Source organism: Trichoplusia ni, chromosome 6, assembly GCF_003590095.1.
Source record: "Trichoplusia ni isolate ovarian cell line Hi5 chromosome 6, tn1, whole genome shotgun sequence".
NCBI classification, from domain to species: domain Eukaryota; kingdom Metazoa; phylum Arthropoda; class Insecta; order Lepidoptera; family Noctuidae; genus Trichoplusia; species Trichoplusia ni.
The window spans coordinates 9,317,200-9,335,058 of record NC_039483.1 but is presented as its reverse complement, the minus strand read 5'-3'; the positions used below and the strand labels follow the sequence as shown (position 1 = coordinate 9,335,058).

At 35.8% G+C, this 17,859-nt stretch overlaps 3 protein-coding genes across 3 annotated transcripts; 2 read left to right on the top strand and 1 right to left on the bottom strand.

Moving 5' to 3' along the window:
* Positions 1-29: 29 nt before the first annotated feature.
* Positions 30-4,290, top strand: LOC113494828 (zinc finger protein 454-like). Its single transcript, XM_026873313.1, has 9 exons — positions 30-229; positions 327-476; positions 852-987; positions 1,418-1,544; positions 1,627-1,751; positions 1,898-2,010; positions 3,225-3,456; positions 3,591-3,673; positions 4,138-4,290. Exons 2-9 carry the CDS (start codon positions 361-363, stop codon positions 4,232-4,234), a joined length of 1,029 nt encoding a protein of 342 aa, XP_026729114.1. The 5' UTR covers positions 30-229; positions 327-360; the 3' UTR covers positions 4,235-4,290.
* An 847-nt stretch (positions 4,291-5,137) lies between these two features.
* On the bottom strand, positions 5,138-5,798 carry LOC113494829 (40S ribosomal protein S24). Its single transcript, XM_026873315.1, has 2 exons — positions 5,644-5,798; positions 5,138-5,532 (listed from the first exon to the last, which is right to left on the bottom strand). Exons 1-2 carry the CDS (start codon positions 5,691-5,693, stop codon positions 5,184-5,186), a joined length of 399 nt encoding a protein of 132 aa, XP_026729116.1. The 5' UTR covers positions 5,694-5,798; the 3' UTR covers positions 5,138-5,183.
* Positions 5,799-9,436: 3,638 nt separating this feature from the next.
* Positions 9,437-16,880, top strand: LOC113495384 (monocarboxylate transporter 14-like). The gene is made up of 5 exons (XM_026874078.1): positions 9,437-11,041; positions 11,834-12,328; positions 13,163-13,384; positions 15,720-16,008; positions 16,388-16,880. The coding sequence occupies exons 1-5, from the start codon at positions 9,806-9,808 to the stop codon at positions 16,537-16,539; spliced, it is 2,394 nt and encodes a 797-aa protein (XP_026729879.1). The 5' UTR covers positions 9,437-9,805; the 3' UTR covers positions 16,540-16,880.
* Positions 16,881-17,859: the final 979 nt, after the last annotated feature.

Sequence of the window (17,859 nt, the reverse complement as noted above, 5' to 3'; positions counted from 1 at the left end):
TGAACACCCCAAGAAGAGTATGACAAGTATGACAACCCCGTAAAATAACAACAGATACGGATAAACATATTGCTTTTGCTTATTTCCTTCGATTTTGGTTTATTGTTTTGCCATTAAAAGCAATGTTAACAAAAGTATAATAATGTAATAGTTCTTTAACAGGTACATGACAAATAAAGGCAGCTGATTAATAAAATATTAAATCGTACTAACGTTCATCTCTAAAAACGTAAGTATTTTATTTAAATTTAATTTACGTGTTTTTACTAAATTGCCACTGGGCTGTAATAAAAATTATAAATCATTTTTTGTGTTGCTCTTTTCAGTACAATTAGAGGGAACAAGTTAATTCACAAAATAATGACTTCGACTATATTAGCTCAAAAACTATTATCAGTCAAGCTTAGCTCGGGTGAATTTGAGAAAAATAAATGGCTGTTATTGAATAATATGGAAGAACTCAACAGAGCCAAGTCGTAAGTATAAACGTAATTATCAGATATATCTATCTATCAGGATATTACCTGTTTCAGTTAATTTCTAAGTGAACTAGGTAACATAATAGTATAATTCATTTTTATATCATTACTAGTTATCCCAGCAAACATTGTGTTGAAAATGATAAATGTTGTCCGATTCTCGGTAATACCTATATAACTTACACAAAAAAGTTTATGGCAATAGGTGGAGCCATTTCGGAGAAGACTAATTACATACACTGTGACATGAGACTTATCATAATTTTATTATGTTCATTGCATGTAGCTAAAAATCATCTGATCACATTTCCTTGTTTGATAGTCCGTTAAATTTATGAAGTAAATCTAAACTAAAAACCTTTTCTTTTTCAGATCGCTGAAAAGGGTAATAGAGAAACAGGAAGAAAATAAAACATGTCGGATATGCTTAAAATCAGGCTACAGAAGAATTTTTGGAGGGAAAGATTTTGATACTGTAAACAGTATAAAAAATATACTCTTTATACATGTAAGTTACTTCGTAAATTTTACTAGTAGTAATAGTCATTTTTTATTGATTCTATCAAATTTATTGCATTTCTCTCAAAGAAAAGGAATGTGTTATCAATCAACCCTTTAACATAAGCATGCCTATGCTCGGGACCCTCAGAGTTCCTACAAATTCCTAAAAATAATCTAAACCTAAACAGCTATTTTTGAAAGAAAAATAATCTTCTTTCTATTTCAAACCTAAAGCACTGAAGGGAAATGTATGTATTAGGAAAATTAGAAATGCTCCCTATTTATACTTGGTTTACGTAGATTAGTTTAGTATTTGAAATCTTAAGACTCTTGTTTCATGAAATTTTCCCTGCCATGAGACTACTCACTCTTTAGCTAAAGTAACCATGTGTTAAGTTAGTAATTTAGATCCATGTGAAGCAAACTACTATTTTCAGGTATGTGAAAATGATGGTAAACCTCAGTATATTTGCCGGGCTTGTGAAGTTACCTTATTGAATGCTGAGCAGCTAAAACAAACAGCTGAAATAACTCAATGGAGATTGCAACAAGAATATGAAATGAGTATGTTTGTGCCTTTTCCCATGTTTCGATTCCAATTGTTTACCTATTTAAAACAATTATAAACATCAATATTAATTTTTAGCCTCAAGTCTACCTATGGATACTGATTTGAAGCGAAGCAAACATGGCGGATATTTTATAGAGCGAGGGTCTAAAGTGATCAGAGAATGGGCTTGTGGAAAATGTCGACAGACATTTGATTCTCAGGCAAGTACTTTACAATCACATTTAAAGTATCATTAATATATATAATGTACATTTTAAGTATAAATAGTGTATCAGTGATTCAGTTTAGCGTTATTATCGGTATATTATTTATCGCAAAAATATTTAAAAGTTGCCTTTTACTTCAGGAGCAGTTTACAGAGCATGAGAATCTGCTAACATGTCATAGTATTACCACATGTTTTGTGTGCGAGATTTGTGGGCTTGCACTTAAATCTATTACCAGATTAAAAAGGCACAGGTAGAGATTTCTTTATAAATTTAACAAGCTACATACCTACTTTGACAGTACTAATGTAATTATCGAAATGTAAGTTCTACCTAACTAGTTTAACCCATTCACTGCCGATCTAAAGAGTAACAATATTACCCAGATGCCGCCATACTGTACTATGCAGCCCGCCCATCGGCGGTCCCGGCATCTTAATTATGTATTTTTGCCCGCCCATTGGCGTTTTCGGCATGAAGCTGCAGATTCCGACATGAATCGTTTGATATATTCAGTTTACTAGTACTGTTGTTGTTGAATCCAGGTACGCAAGCAAATATCGTCGGAAGAGCAAGGAGTAGAAACGGAACATACGTCTGATTACTAAGAACAGCAAAAAAACGTGAAGTACGAGATGCGCCGACGCATCCAAAAAAATCCTAGAAAGTGGCAAAGTGCTATTAATTTGACTTAAGATAACGCGAACGCATAATATAAGCCTTCATTGCGTTTATGTTTTGGCCCGACCGGCTGTCTGGGACGTTTTAGACCAAAATAAACCCTGCCGAAGGGGTTTTTTTTAAGCAAGAGACGTTCCAAATGTTTTTTCTTAGTATATTTCACAACTTAATCAGAACTTTCTGTTGATCAATGTTTCGAAGGTTTTACACCTTTATGTGAAATAGATGATAACACTTTATTTTTATACACGAAATTCATGCTTAAGAAGTAGCGAGCAGAGAACTTTTTACATAAATTAATAATAGCCGTTAGTCGTACTAAAATTGACAAAAGTTTGGGACCTCTGATATAAAATCTTGCGGCCCGCCCAAAGGCGGGCTCGGCATGACAGATTAGAATTGCCTTTTTTCAAAACTTCAAATATCAGCAGGCCATTTGAGTTGCAAATCAATACTAATAAAATAAATCATTACACATTATCTCATTACTTTCTGAAGTTATTTCCTCAAGTTATTGCAGTTTAAAATCAAACCGCCCATGGGCGGTCTCGGCGTGAAAGTTAAAAAATTTTCCCCGCCGATGGGCGGGCTCGGCACTGAATGGGTTAACTTGAGGTGACTTGGGAGATAATAAATACTATGTACGTACCTATTGACTATTGAATTTAATGATGCTGGTCCAAACTCATTGAAACTAAAAACAAAAAGTAAGGTTTTATTTTCTACCTTCAGAGTTGGTAGAAACTAGCTTTGTTGTTATTCAACCTATATACTTACGTGTTACAGACTCATTCACACGGGCGAGCTGCTTTACCCGTGTTCTCACTGCCCTTACCGCGCCCGCACGAAGTACGCGCTGCTGGTGCATGAGAGAGCCCACACCGGCGTCAGGCCTATTGCCTGTCCGCATTGCCCCGCCAAGTTCCTTAATTCGTCGAACTTAGCTTCACATAAACGAAGGCATATGCCACCTGCTTACCATTGTCATTTGTGTGATAAGAAATTTAGATTTAAGGAGGTAAGTTGTTTTTATGACCCTTTATATTAATATTAATTAAGTCTGTTTTTTTTTAAATGTAAGATAATGGGAATTGTCTTTTTTAAGAGTGTTCAGGTAATACTTACTAATTTAGATTATTTTTATTTATACAGACTCTACATAATCATTTAGCAACAAAACACAGCACGGCTAAGCCTCACATTTGCAGTTCATGTGGAAAAGCCTTCTCAACCAGGTATCAATTTTTGACAACTCTTTCCTTTTTCTCTCTAATAGAAAAAAAGCTAACTCCCGCACTTAGGATTTTTTCCGTGCGTCGTCAAGGGTTTCAAAAACATAAGTCACCCAGATAGAACCAAATATGACCTAGCTTTTATGAACCATACAAACACTTGTCCCACGCAGGGATCGAACCCGCGACATGTCGCACAGAGGGTTAGCTAACTGTAAGCAATACTCATCTATCTGTGCAGAGTTGGTAAACAATTAAGTTTATGTCATTGACTATCACCAAGCCCGAGATCTATTAACTTCGCATATCAGTAAAGTGTACTAACAGGTGACGTCGACGTCTTACGAGATTTCAACTGTATCATCTTCACTTTTTTGTCAATGTGATAAAATAAGAAAGCAGTATTTTTTGAAGATTGAGATTTTTTTTGTCAAGTACCCTGTTGTATTTATAATAATTTGTTTCAGGAAAATGATATGCAGACATGAGCGTAGAGTTCACAATCGTCCCAAGTTGCGGTCTGGAATATTGCCTACATATTTAAGACAGCAAAATCCAACATAATACCTAAAATCAGTGAAATCCTGTGACTAATAAATAATAAAAAAGTACAAAATATATAAACTGTTTCTTTTCTAGCTTCCTTACTTATTTATTCTCTTTTGATTTCTACAAGTTGCAAATAATGTCTAAACATGTAAAAAAATTACTGAGTTACATTAAGATTTATTTCTCTATATTTTTTATTGACAAAGTAAATTATTTATATTTGTCAATAAAATATTTATCAGCCATATGTAGTTGATGCTTTTTATTTATATTGAATCATTACTAACTAAGTAAATTCCCTTTTGTGATGCTTTAAAAAGCCTTTAATTTGAGAAAAGCATGTTGAGTCGTTGAAAAAGTTCTAGTATCTAATGAATTGGTAGGGTCCAGTCGCTTATGAAATTTACTTTTTGAAGACCAGTCGAAAAGGTCTAGTGCAGGCAGAGTATGCAGGTGCAGAGCAGCTTGACACTGTTTGATTCAGACTACTGACACCTGAGTTCATAAACTTTGTCACATACTGCTGCAAATATAGAAAATATTGATATCTATGACTACACAATATTTTTCATGAGAGTATCAATTGTAAGGCCGTCCATCACCAGTCAAATCTTAGTACTAATAATTGAAGTATGATTAGATTTGACAATAAGTTTTACTGAAACCAAAACTAGGAGTAATCTTACATGTGCAGTACATACTTAGTAACCAAAATATTACTTCAACTAGAGAATCAGTTTGATGATTGCCGAGATGGCAATAACAATACAGAGCACTTGTAAACAGAAACACAGATTTGAAAGAATAGGTTTGCAATTGGATGTTATACCAAAAGTAAGTAAAACTTGTAAGCACATGAGGTCACTCACTTAGGATACTTAAACATCTGAGGATAACTCAAAGTAAAGCAACAACAAATAGGTTTTTTGGATTTTTTTATTAACTTACAGTTCTATCCGTCACATCACTTCTTGGCGGCCGCGCCTACTTTAGATTTCTTGGTACCACGCACCTTCTTCATCCTGTTCTTGCGTTCCTTACGCTGTTTGCGTGTGGGCCTCTTCTTTTCATAAAGGCCGTGGCGGGCTAGTCTGTGCTTAGGCTCAAACTTCTTAGCCAAGTCCAATGTGTCGTAGATCAGGGCAAAGCCAGTTGACTTGCCGCCACCGAAGTTAGTCTTGAAGCCGAACACGAACACAACATCAGGTGTCACCTTGTACATCTTAGCCAGCTTCTCACGGATCTCGGTTTTGCTGACAGTAGGCTTTCCCGGGTGGAGGACATCGCAAACCATCTGCTTGCGCGCCAACAATCTACAAAAATACCAAAAACGTTGTCACACATAACCTGTCATGGCGAGGCATTTGGCTTGCCCGACTATTACACCTCGCACAACTTCTGAACTCAACGATTTACACATTTACCTGTTGGTCATGAATTTGCGCGTGCGAATTGTTGCTGTTCCTTCAGTCATTTTGGACTATTTTAGAGATTTCGCCGTAAACGACGCACGTGTCTCCAACACTTACAGAGAAAAAGAAAGAAGGCGCTAATGTTGCCAGTACTAAAACCGCAGTTTTCATCCGTAGCGTGCATAAAAATAAAAATAAATATTACTTACAAATGGTTCTGAATATCATTTAAAATTGATAATAATTAGTTTGATTATTTGGCTATACGTTATATTAACAATAGACCAACAATTACACGTTTTGAAAAATGATTTCTTTAAAATCTTATTAGATTTATTTCTGGCAGCACTGATACGGATACGTTCAAAATTATAAATTTTAATCTCGTCCAAAATATGCTTTCTAGATAGAAATAAGAAATATGTAATACAAACCATTATAATTCAAAAAGGAATTAAAAATGTTTAAGACACTGTGTCAATATTAATAATTTTTTGTTTTTGAATTTATTGGCTTTTTTTAGAAAAACCTTTAGTTTCGTACATAATAGAATATTATTTTTAAAGCCTTATGAAAGCCTTTTTAAACATCTGTAGAAATACAAAGTTTTATTATTGCACGGACTAAGCCGATAAGCTTTTTACGCAAACATTTTGACAATATACTTACATTGTATTTCATATGTATATTTTTCTATTTTCTGCTTCTAGCTAAGCTAGCTCGAGTTCGTTCTAACTCAGGTCAAGGTCACCATTATAATTATCATGACTAAAGCGTTTCCTCTTTATTAATGCATGGCCATTCTAGGGTGGAGATAGAAAGTAACATTAATTTATTAAAGCCTTAAATTTAGTATTTATAGTTTACCAAATGCCGGTATCTATATTCACATAACAACTCGTAACAACTGAACTATATTCCAAGTGTTGCCATAATTGTTTACATTATTGTGCTAAATCATCTTTTAAATTGTTAGCCATAAAAATAGAAGAGCATGTTGTATAATGTCAACTATGTCAAGGGAATTCGGGGTCAAAGATAATGTCGATGAAACAAAATAAATGAGGCTAGCACCCTAATGGATGTTAGCAAAGTAATAACGTGACTGTATAGGAACACAGCGCAGACAGTGTATTATACATAGACATGCACCTTCATTATATGGACAACTACTTATCACAACTAACTCGACTGTCGGTAATAACGTTAATGCATATTATGAAGTTTTCATTTAGGATATTTCCCTTTTTTTTAAACCAATATATTTTTCGCACCAAAGACGCCTGATGACAATCTCGTTGTTTGAGTGGTAAACCATATTTACTATAATAAAAAAACCTAATTAGAAGCTTTAAACAGAATTAATTTCTTAGATAAGGTATACCATTATAATTATAATAAAAATATCCTGGCGGTATTTATTAACAGTGGTTAATTAGTATATTAACATGTAGCATTTATCTTCTGAAATTCTATGATAGGTCATGAGCTGAACCATGTTTCTACATTGATATATTACTTGGATGTACGTATATACTTGTTTTAAACTACTCTCTTAACATATTTATACTTAGATCGATAGGTAAAGGTCCCCACTCAAGTTTCTCATACCATTATGGAACATTCCTAATACGTCAATATGTCAGCGTTGTTGACAGACAATTAGATGAATCGCACTCAAGAGACATGTCTTTTAACGTCGAATGTTTTTGCACTTTTTGTAAAGGACAAAGAACTTGACTTTAATAAAAAAACATTAACCAGAACCCAAAACGTATGCCTACCCAAAATATTAACTCATGAATATATGTAAATTGTTGTATTGCTATAAGTATTGAAACAGGCGCTTTAGTTTACCAGTTGATTTATTATGAAATAAGGCGGTTTACACTTGTATGCATGTAAATGGATATTTGCGTATAGTTGTTTTATAATAGAAATACCTACCTAACCCTCCTCAGTAAGAGTTGGGTTTATACGTAGGTTGCAAACAATAACCATTCTTAAAATAACTCCATAAATTAAATTATAATAAAAGTAATTTTTCCTACATTCCCGCTAACGCTATATTTTCTATGTGACGTCATAGCTACGTAACAAGGTTCTAGCAAGACGTGTCCAGTTAAGCTAGACCTCTTAAAGTATAAACAACATCCCTTAATTTTGATTAAATTCGTCGGTTGAGGGGAATCGTGGGGGATCACGATGACTGGTGACGGCATGGAGGCGCCACCCCGTCCACCCCATATTGATCGAAGTCTCATGCCGGCCGTATTACGACCTGGGAATCCGTTAAGCGTGCTCGTCTGACCAAGGAGTATACATCTTGAAGGTTATATGCAGGCAAGTGAAACCTTTGTATACTTAAAATAATATCGTGATACTTGCCTGGTTCTAATTTTTATTCGCAGTTTTTGTGTTAGTAATTTATCAGCTGATTTTCCCGCGCCTACCGTGAAATAGGTTATCAGGGAGAGGTTGTCAGCTGTGCTACGTTAAAGTTAAATTTTGTTTTGTAATTAGGTGATATTTAATTTAAAAATGTGGCTTTTAATTGAACTTGCATTCATAAGGTAAATAAGTAGTAATCAAAGTAATGAGAATAAAAAATATAAAGGAATCGTGTTTGTTATCACAATTTATACACGGGAACGGAAGAACGTTGCATCAATATAAAACATAGTTTGTCGACCTTCATAAATTAACGGTCAGAAATGCAATAAATATGTTTTAAATTATTTATTGCGAAGCGAATGGAGATAACAGCCAGCGATAGAAACGTAAAAAACATTTACCTACGTGTGAAATCCTAAATTTTACTTGTATTAATTTTATTGTGTACTGATATCGCTGTGTGCTTGGTAGGCAATAGGCAGAGTTAAATATTTAATATAACATGCATATAAAATGGGTATGCTTATGTATTTTACACAATTGGCGCCTGTGGAAGTCTATGAGAGTTGTCTATTTATCTTTTAATAAGTTTATACATACATATTACGGTTGATTGGTGCATATTTAAAGTTGCAAAAACACGAGGGGCGTCAAATTAAATGGCATTATTACCACATAAGAACATACGACGTATGAATATTTCTTGCTCAGATATTTCTGGTAGGGGTTTTCAAATTGATAAATTGGTTCCTTAATTTAAAATTGAGAACTACCAAAGTTTTTTAGTGACCCATAATTTATTTGTCTATACAAAAAAATGCTGACAAAACAATGTGGCCTTGACTTCTTTCATATTGCTACCGACCTTTTTATATATTTCTCCATCAAGGTTAAGATACCTACCGTTTGAGGTATTTTCTGTAAGTGGATTACCTACCACAGATGCGTGACCTATCACATCAAAACTTATATACTTAATTGATACCTTAATCATACTTAACGAGACCATTAGTTTAACAAAATATTATTGTAATAATGATCATTATATTGTCTGCAAAATGTTATGCAGGAGAAAATCATTAAGAAAAAAGCCAAATATATCTTTACAGTTACTCAAATAATGCAATTACTATGTTAGTAACTGTAATAAACGCAATCGTTTGTTTATTTGCAAAAGGCAAGTTTACCCTTTGGCCTAAGAAAGCGGGTGGAACGTCCAATTGAATTATACTTAAAATCAATTGCAATTGATACTTATAATTTACTAACTTCGGCCGCTGGTGACCGTGGCTATGATATAACTTAGGATTTTTTGAAATCCATCAAGCGGCCTTGATGCCGCGCAATAGCAATAAAATATATATTGTTGGACGCATAAAATTGACAGAGTTCTAAAAAGTGTTTTTCTTTTAATTTAGTTTCATGTAAGTTTTATGTTAAAAATAAATAATAATAACGCTTCTTCACAATTTACAGATGCAAACACCACTCGCGAGGTTCGCGCTGACATCGCTGGAGTCATAGTTGTGGCGCAACGTCGCGCCACTCTTCGCCAACACGTGTGTATGGGTGACGTCACAGAGCACGCGATTCTACCCCGGTTCTTAATGGTGCCTGGTCAAAACAAACCAAATACATTGAAACTGAACAGTGTGGCGCGACAAGCCAGTCGGTACTCCGCCCGAGACCCGAGATTAAGAACCTAAGTCCCAAACGAAACTCCAAAATTTAAAACTGCCAGTATTTTTTCCAAAGTATTTTTTGTAGTACAAAGTTAAATATGGAACAAGATTGGGAACCAGTTGTGTTAAGACATTCCCGGACACCGAAGAATAGAGAGCTGGTCAGGGAAAGCGCAGTCAGAGAATCGTTGTTATCTGAATCTACGTCAGGAATATGCAAAGGTGAAGACGATGATACGACCAGTGTTGGAACTGCGTCGTTCTCGAGTCCCGAACTAGAATTTAGCACTCGAGACCGACTTGTAAACACCAACAAGACTAAATACTCTACGAACTTCAAAGAAGAAATTAGTCCGATTTTAAAGAAGCAAAAACATAATCAGGTTAAAATTACTGAAAATCCTGCTGATGAAGATGTTGAAATCGAAGATGAAAAGTCTGCTAAAGATACAATTGGAATTCCTGATGGAGGGTGGGGGTGGGTTGTGGTTCTGTCATCATTCATTATCTCTATGATAGCCGACGGAATCAGTTTTTCGTTTGGATTACTCTATATCGAGTTTCTAGAAGAATTTGAGGCTAGTAAATCAACTACAGCTTGGATTGGTAGTCTGTTCATCGCTGTTCCCCTACTTTCTGGACCAGTTATGAGTGCTTTAGTTGACAGATATGGATGTCGCAGTATGACCATACTTGGAGGTATAATTTCGACGTTGGGTTTCGTTCTGGCTTCAATTTCGACGACGCTCGAAATGATGATGATAACTTTTGGAGTTATCGCTGGTTTGGGTCTTGGGTTGGTTTACGTCACAGCTGTTGTGTCTATAGCTTACTGGTTTGAAAAGAAGAGGAACTTGGCTGTAGGCTTGGGTGCTTGCGGTACTGGCGTCGGAACATTTCTGTACGCACCCATGACGCAGTTCTTCATAGAGGAATACGGGTGGAGAGGTACAATTTTACTTCTATCTGGCACGCTTTTGAACTTGTGTGTATGTGGTTGCGTCATGAGGGATCCTGAATGGTGGATCGTGGAGCAGAAACGACAAAGAAATAGTAGGGATGAAGGTAAATTGAAGAAAGACGATGAGAAATCGAGACATTCCAGTTCTGCGTCCATTTCTAATCCTTATGTCTTTGATTTTGATGCTCCATCTCGAGGAAAAAGTATGGTTGGCTTGATAAGGAGAGGTGTGTCGCCTGAGAAAGTGATCAGTCAAGAAGCAGAGAGTATCAAGCGTCACCAGGACATTTTGAAGCTTAAGAAATACAAGGGTGTGAAACCGATGTCACAGTCTGTTGAGAACCTGCCAACGTATCTCACCTACAGCGATAAGGTATGACGTTTATTATCCACTAGCTGTTGCCCGCGACTTCGTCTCCGTGGGTAGAAGATATAAGTTATGATTTATAAGCGCCCTGTTTTTTTTCACATTTTCGATTGTATCTTCGCTCCTATTAGTCGCAGCGTGATGGTTTATAGCCTAAAGCCTTCCTCGATGAATGGTCTATTCAACACAAAAAGAATTTTTCAATTTGGACCAGTAGTTCCTGAGATTAGCGCGTTCAAACAAACAAACTCTTCAGCTTTATATATTAGTATATAGATTTCATTTAACTTCTCCTTATACCACCTAGATGAGACCGGTTAATACTATAAATCAGTTTATTGTGTTGGATAATCAATAGTTTGGTTGCAGTTATATAGTTCCATAACATACCGTGAATTATTCCTACCTCAAATTATTAAACACTCTTAATAGATCGATGTTACGCACTTTGTTCTTTTCATATTTCTACTTGGCAATAACCTAGGTCTTTAGATAACAAAGTAATGACATCGTCAACCCGGACGTTAGCATTGTTATGAGTGTTATGACATTTGCCCCTAATTCATTAAAAACATTTTTAGATAGCATTTTTATCATAGTACCGAGAGGCACATTTAGGTCAGAAATATAAAAAGATTTAAATAAATAACTAACAATATCACTAACCAGATGTCAAAGAGGAAAGAATTATACAATAAAAAATGAATTCCCTTCTCACAAGTGTCCAGTCACTTTATATTTCATAAACATACAAACAAAACATGCAAGCACTTACAATAATTTTCAAATACATTCCAGGTGTCTTTGACAACGTTAGATGTACTTGTGAAGAAGACAAGCCGGGAACACGGGATTGAAGTGAAATATCCAGCATTTGCCATTAACCGAACCAAAAAGATCGTACCAAAGGAACCGAGTACCGACTCAAACGACCCTCCCATCGTTAAATACTTAAAGCACGCTATACAAAGAACAAATTCAGAAAACTACGAAAGTAAGGACAAAACTTCGGATAAATTCGAGTTGAAGAATCCTCAGACTTGTGCTATGAAGGCTAAGTCGGAAGCCAGGGAGGGCAAAGAGCTGGTGAAACAAGACAGTAAGGAGAACAGAAGGGATTGGTTGAAGAAACAGCTGTCGGTGAACCATCACTACTTGAAGGATTTGAAGATGCCACTAAACTCCATCAGCCATAGAAGTGCGATGCTTAATGTGAAGCGGTATCGTTTGAAGGCGTCTTCATGTCCAGACATATTTAAGAATTCGATGATTACCATCGATGAGAAGGAAGAGGTATGCTTACATGTGATCCTTAAATAGCTTATCGTTTTTTGTATCTCTAAATTATTTTGAGTTGTCAGAAAGTCAGACTTCTGGAAAAAGTTCTCTCAATGCTTTTCTAAAGTCAAATGTGATTTTTTAAATTATGTCTCGTTATCATCCTTACACTTTATTTTGTAGTTATTCATCGAAGTAACCAATTAAGGCAGCAGATGGTTCTAATTATTTTTTTAAATACTGGATTGTAGTGGCATAATTTATATAACACATACTTACGTACTTTAAAAAACAATTACAATTTCAACCATATTGCTTGAGTGATAAGGTGGACAATGTGTCAATTCCTATTACAAAAAGAGAATGAACTAATAACTGGTCACTTAACCAGTGATCCATACACCATTGAAATAGCTACAATACCCTACCAATAACCAAAGCGACCTTAACTAACCCTGATTCTCTTAACGAAGGTCAATAGATATGATATCAATTTATTCTTTCTATCAACTACTTGTCAGCGAGAATGCAGCACTTTTATAATGCCCATATGTATGCTGCACTAAAATGAAGCCCAGCTTTTTTTCTTAAATTGTGTTGAATCAAAAATTAACAACGACAAAACGAATAGTTTCCTCTATCTACTACGATTGTGAACCCCCGAAGCAAAATAGAATGTGCTTAGAAATGTTTGATAAAAAAATCTTGCCTTCTTTTATGAGAAAATTGAGAATTCTCATGGAAAAATATTAAAATTACTACTCATACATCACAGTCTTTACAATTCTGCTAAAGACGATTTGTCATGAGGGTTATTGCTGAAGGCTTTTTTGCTTTTGTATTTTGTAGAAATGGTACGACGACTGCGTAAGCTGCCTCGGCGACATGTTCAACGTGTCCCTCCTCAAGCTGATGACCTTCAACCTGCTTTGTCTTGGCACCATCTTCCTGTTCACCTGGTTCATCGTGCCTTACTTCTACCTCGCCGAGCACATGATACAGGAGGGGTATACTGAGGACGACGGCGCTGCAATGCTCAGCTTGATCGGAATCACTAACACTATTGGGATGGTGAGTCTTATCTATAATCCGATTAACATTAGATATAAATGTAATGCTGCTATGTTCGTTGCGCATAAACGGAAACGGAAAGTCTTAGTCTTAGTTTATGGAAGGTCTCACGCATTTGCTTACATATATTGAGGTTCTGCTAATATATTTTTTCTTGCTCCATACGACGTCCAAAACTTCGGAAAAACTTAGTAGACTAGCATTTTTCGTTCACAGTGGTCACGATTTGGTTCTAACTAAGTTTACACTTTTAAATCTAGATCTCCCTAAAAAGAGGTCATGTATAGATAGATACTTAGACATTCCTTAGTTCGAAGTATGAATTCAAGATTGCGCATTTAAATGTAAATGATATGATGAATGAGCAAGAGTCGCCGTTCCATTGGCATGACGCCCAATTTGTCTGTAGTAGGAGTCGTCCCAAAAGTCCTCGTTTCTGGAATATCGCCAGTCCTGGAGAATATTTAAAGCGTAACGTCAAGGTTTATTGGCGTCTTTAAGATATCATGAATTCGCTTTTAAAGAAAGGGTACGCAGGTCAGTTGTAATTAAAAACAAATGATTTGTGATCGTACAGAGAGAGGTTTCAACATTATGAAAATACGATACATGCGTAGGTAGACATAAGTTGCGTAGGCCACGGGTTAAGTGTTGAGTTGTACTCGCAAAGTAAGCTGAAGAGAAACAAACTGTCTAAAGAAAATGGTTACTAATAAAATGTATAAAATGTACGACAAAATGGGTAGAATAAAATAAATAAAGCAATAGGGTTCCCTTTCGGCCTTCAAGCCTTAAGGATCAAAACCAACACGAAAAACAAGGTATTAAATGCCGTTTATTTAGCAGACCCGCCTCCGCCGTCATATTCCAGTGCACCAAAACTGTTTACGAAACATTCGTAATCCTAATAATATCTAGCATTTGGCCGCGTCCAGGGAAACTCACGTTTCTAATAAATGTCTTCCGGCCGCATAGCCCTGAGACAAACAAAATGCTTACTCATGAAGATCACGAGACAGCGTTCAGTCTGGTTTTTCTCCAAGGTTTTAGACATCCCGACGTGAGTCTTTGACATAACTTTACAGAAATAGATATATGTATCCAGTTTCCAAATGTCTGGGAACGGCGTCTGTGCCAAAAACTGGTCGAGGATTTCTAAATGTATTGCATTATTTACGGGAATTTCTAAATGACATTCTAGTTTGTAATTGGTGCATTAAGAGTGTCACGGACTAACTGGAATGGATAAATAAGAAATAGGTGGAATGAATCCGTTCGCTGGGTCTCACTGGACGCAGGCGGCAATGCACCGGTCGCGCTGGATAACGTATGGAGAGGCAATGGACAGCTATAGGCTGAGATGATGATAATGGGGTGGAATTAGTTTCGTCGAAGTACCTACGTGAAAACTGGTAAATTGTGAGTCTGACTTGCAAAACAAACAGTCTAAAATATGTTAAGAAAAACATTGCAAATAACATTGTGATCGTACCAACAGTTACATACCCTTGTTTTCCGATTTTATCGGACTGATTCTCATCTTATTTAATCCCCCTATTATTTTACTTCTTTATAAAATACACAGTATAATTTTATAACACACTAATATAATTATAAAAGTATAGCACGATAAAATTATAATAGTGTGTATATTCTTTCTTTAATGTCGTAATTACATCTAAAAAAATTCTTTTAGTTGCACAGACATAGGTGGTATAAGCAAACAATAACAGAGGTTGCCAACATTTTACATGTTGGTACTTACTTAATTCAATAACATTGTTCAACGAGCAGTAAAATAGCTCAAAATGTTTTCATTTGTTTTCGCCTGATTGCACAGCGATGAAGTGTAAATATTTGTTTCGTAAATATATTTCAAATTGTTATTGAACACTTGCTGCTGTAATAAGGTATTAACGGGAAATTATGAATTAATGCTTTATTTAAATTTTCCGCTCTCTGAAATGTAAATGTACGTAATGGTAGCTGAGAAGTTTTTTTAAATCGTTACAAAATGTATAGTAGGAAAAAAAAAATTAGGATTTATTTTTGGAATAACTTCGAGTACATCTTAAAGTAGGTACTCTGTAATTTAAAACAGGATAAAGAAAACTCAAAGCCACATAATACCATTTTTTATCCGTTTCTCTACCTATTTTTTTCTCTATCCCACTGTGCCCCACTGCTGGGCAAAGGCCTCCCCCAAATCCTTCCACGACTCTCTATTCTGGGCCGCATGGACCCACCTATTAGATTTTTCATTTTCTAGGACACCATTTGTCCAGTAACGGATCCTTTCAATGTTTGCTTTAACCTGCGCTTTTTTTTCTTTCAGGTCGGTCTGGGTTGGATCGGCGACTTCCCCCAGGTCTCCATAGGCGGCCTGTATGCTGTATGTCTCATACTTTGCGGGGCGTCCGTGGCCTCTATACCGCCAGCTGCATCAGCCAATTACTGGATTTTAGCCTCTGCGTCAGCGGCCTTTGGGTTGTTTTTTGCAGCATCATATACCTTCACACCAAGTCTACTGGTGAAGCTGGTCTCCTTGGATGATTTCACTTCAGCATACGGATTAGTGCTGCTCGCTCAAGGCATTGGACATTTAATTGGACCACCGTTATCTGGTAAGTTCATTTAATATGCTTTTCCTATAGGGATAAATTTACTAAAATAACTTTTGTAACAGGTAAGTAGTTGGATTTAGGCATAATTACTTAGTAATAGTTTACTCAAACGTGTTTAGTCCTTAATAGCTCGTGACGTGACGCGTCAGCTGATAATTATGGACTCTGGTTAGGTCCGAAACTAGTCAAGGTATCCCTATAAATATGCGTGACTGACACAGTTATTAATAATATCAAAGGTGTTAATTCCCTTAACTATCTCTTTTAAATGACAAGTCTTTCATAATAAACGTTTAATTGATTTTTATTTTAATGATAAATTACTTCAATTTCTTCTTTACTTAAACTAAAGGAAATAATAAAAGTTTTTTTCTCTCAGGTTTCATATTCGACGTGACGTATTCCTGGGAGCTGTCGTTCTATTTGGCTGGAGGCTGGATCGTGGTCGCTGGCCTACTCATCGCTCTGATACAACCAGTCAAGGGCTACCAGAAGCGAAGGGCGGCGGCCGATGAGATCAGCATGGCTTAGAAGATGGGGAAAAGCAGAAAATAAGTAATTTCTTGTCAAAATACCATATTTACACTTTTAGATACTTACGTGATAAGTTATTGAACATTATATTGCAACTCTTTCGTAAGGAACGGGCACCTTCAAGCGGTCCAGAGGATCTACCTTAAGTAAACTCGTAAAATAATATTATAATGGTTGTGGAAGCGTGACAGCGCAATACAAGGCGTAGAGCGGCATCTCTTTCACACCCGTTATAATATTCCTTTTAGAAATGACGGTAAGCTTCTTGTGCCTCAATTCCGCTATAAATAATGACCGATGAATTTATTGTATTGAACGTGAGTGTATCGAACTGTACTCAATTTACAATTATTGTATTAAAAAAAATAGAATTTGAAAATCTAATTTAAATACCCACGTTTTTAAATGTCATCTCTATTACAAGTTTCTCAAAATCGGTCCAGCCGTTTTTATAGTTGTAAATTGCATTGTCATCGGGTTTGAAGCTACCCTGAAAATTTCAGACTACTAGCTTTTCGGATCTAACTTAATCCGAATTCCATTAATTCATCGGCCATTTTAAATAGGGGAAGAGGACCCCTGGATTTTCAACCAAAGGTTTTTAAAAACACTTGAATACTATTACTAATACTTACCACCGTGTCTTAGTATGTTACATTTACATAATTATTCACATTTTGTAGTTCAATAGAATTAGTTTGTACCCGCAATATACTTAACTAAGTACTTACTAAATTTATATTTACCAATTTATACATTTGTATCAAATATTCAACAATTACAACGTTTTTATACGAACGCTCTTTCAGAAACGATGTACAAGCGAATTGGTGTCACTGTTGTGCTTACAACAACTTTAAATAGCATGATAACGGTTCCCAACTATTTATTTATTATTAAAAGTAGATATAATATTAATATATGCACACTCTGAGTAAATTATATTCAGTTGCAAGACGAAAGTATTATAAGACGAAGTCACTTTTTGAATTCAATAGGTACTAAAAAAAATCTAATTAATTCAATTGTGTCGTGGGGTTTCACAAACATTCCATTCACATGACCATTCCATACACAAGATATCCAAGATCAGGAGTAGCATTAGATCACAATTCACACAAATGCTAGTCCTGCGCGGGGATCGAATCCCACCATCCCAATCGAGTGGATGAATCCAATGAGTTCAACCCCTCTGCTATACCTACCTATGTGCAGTTCCATTAGCTTTTGCGTTTTAGTTAAGCGGTTTTTTGACAAAGACACTGGCACTATAGAATAAAGGTTGATTCTGGGTGCCTATACTAAAATTAAAAAAGG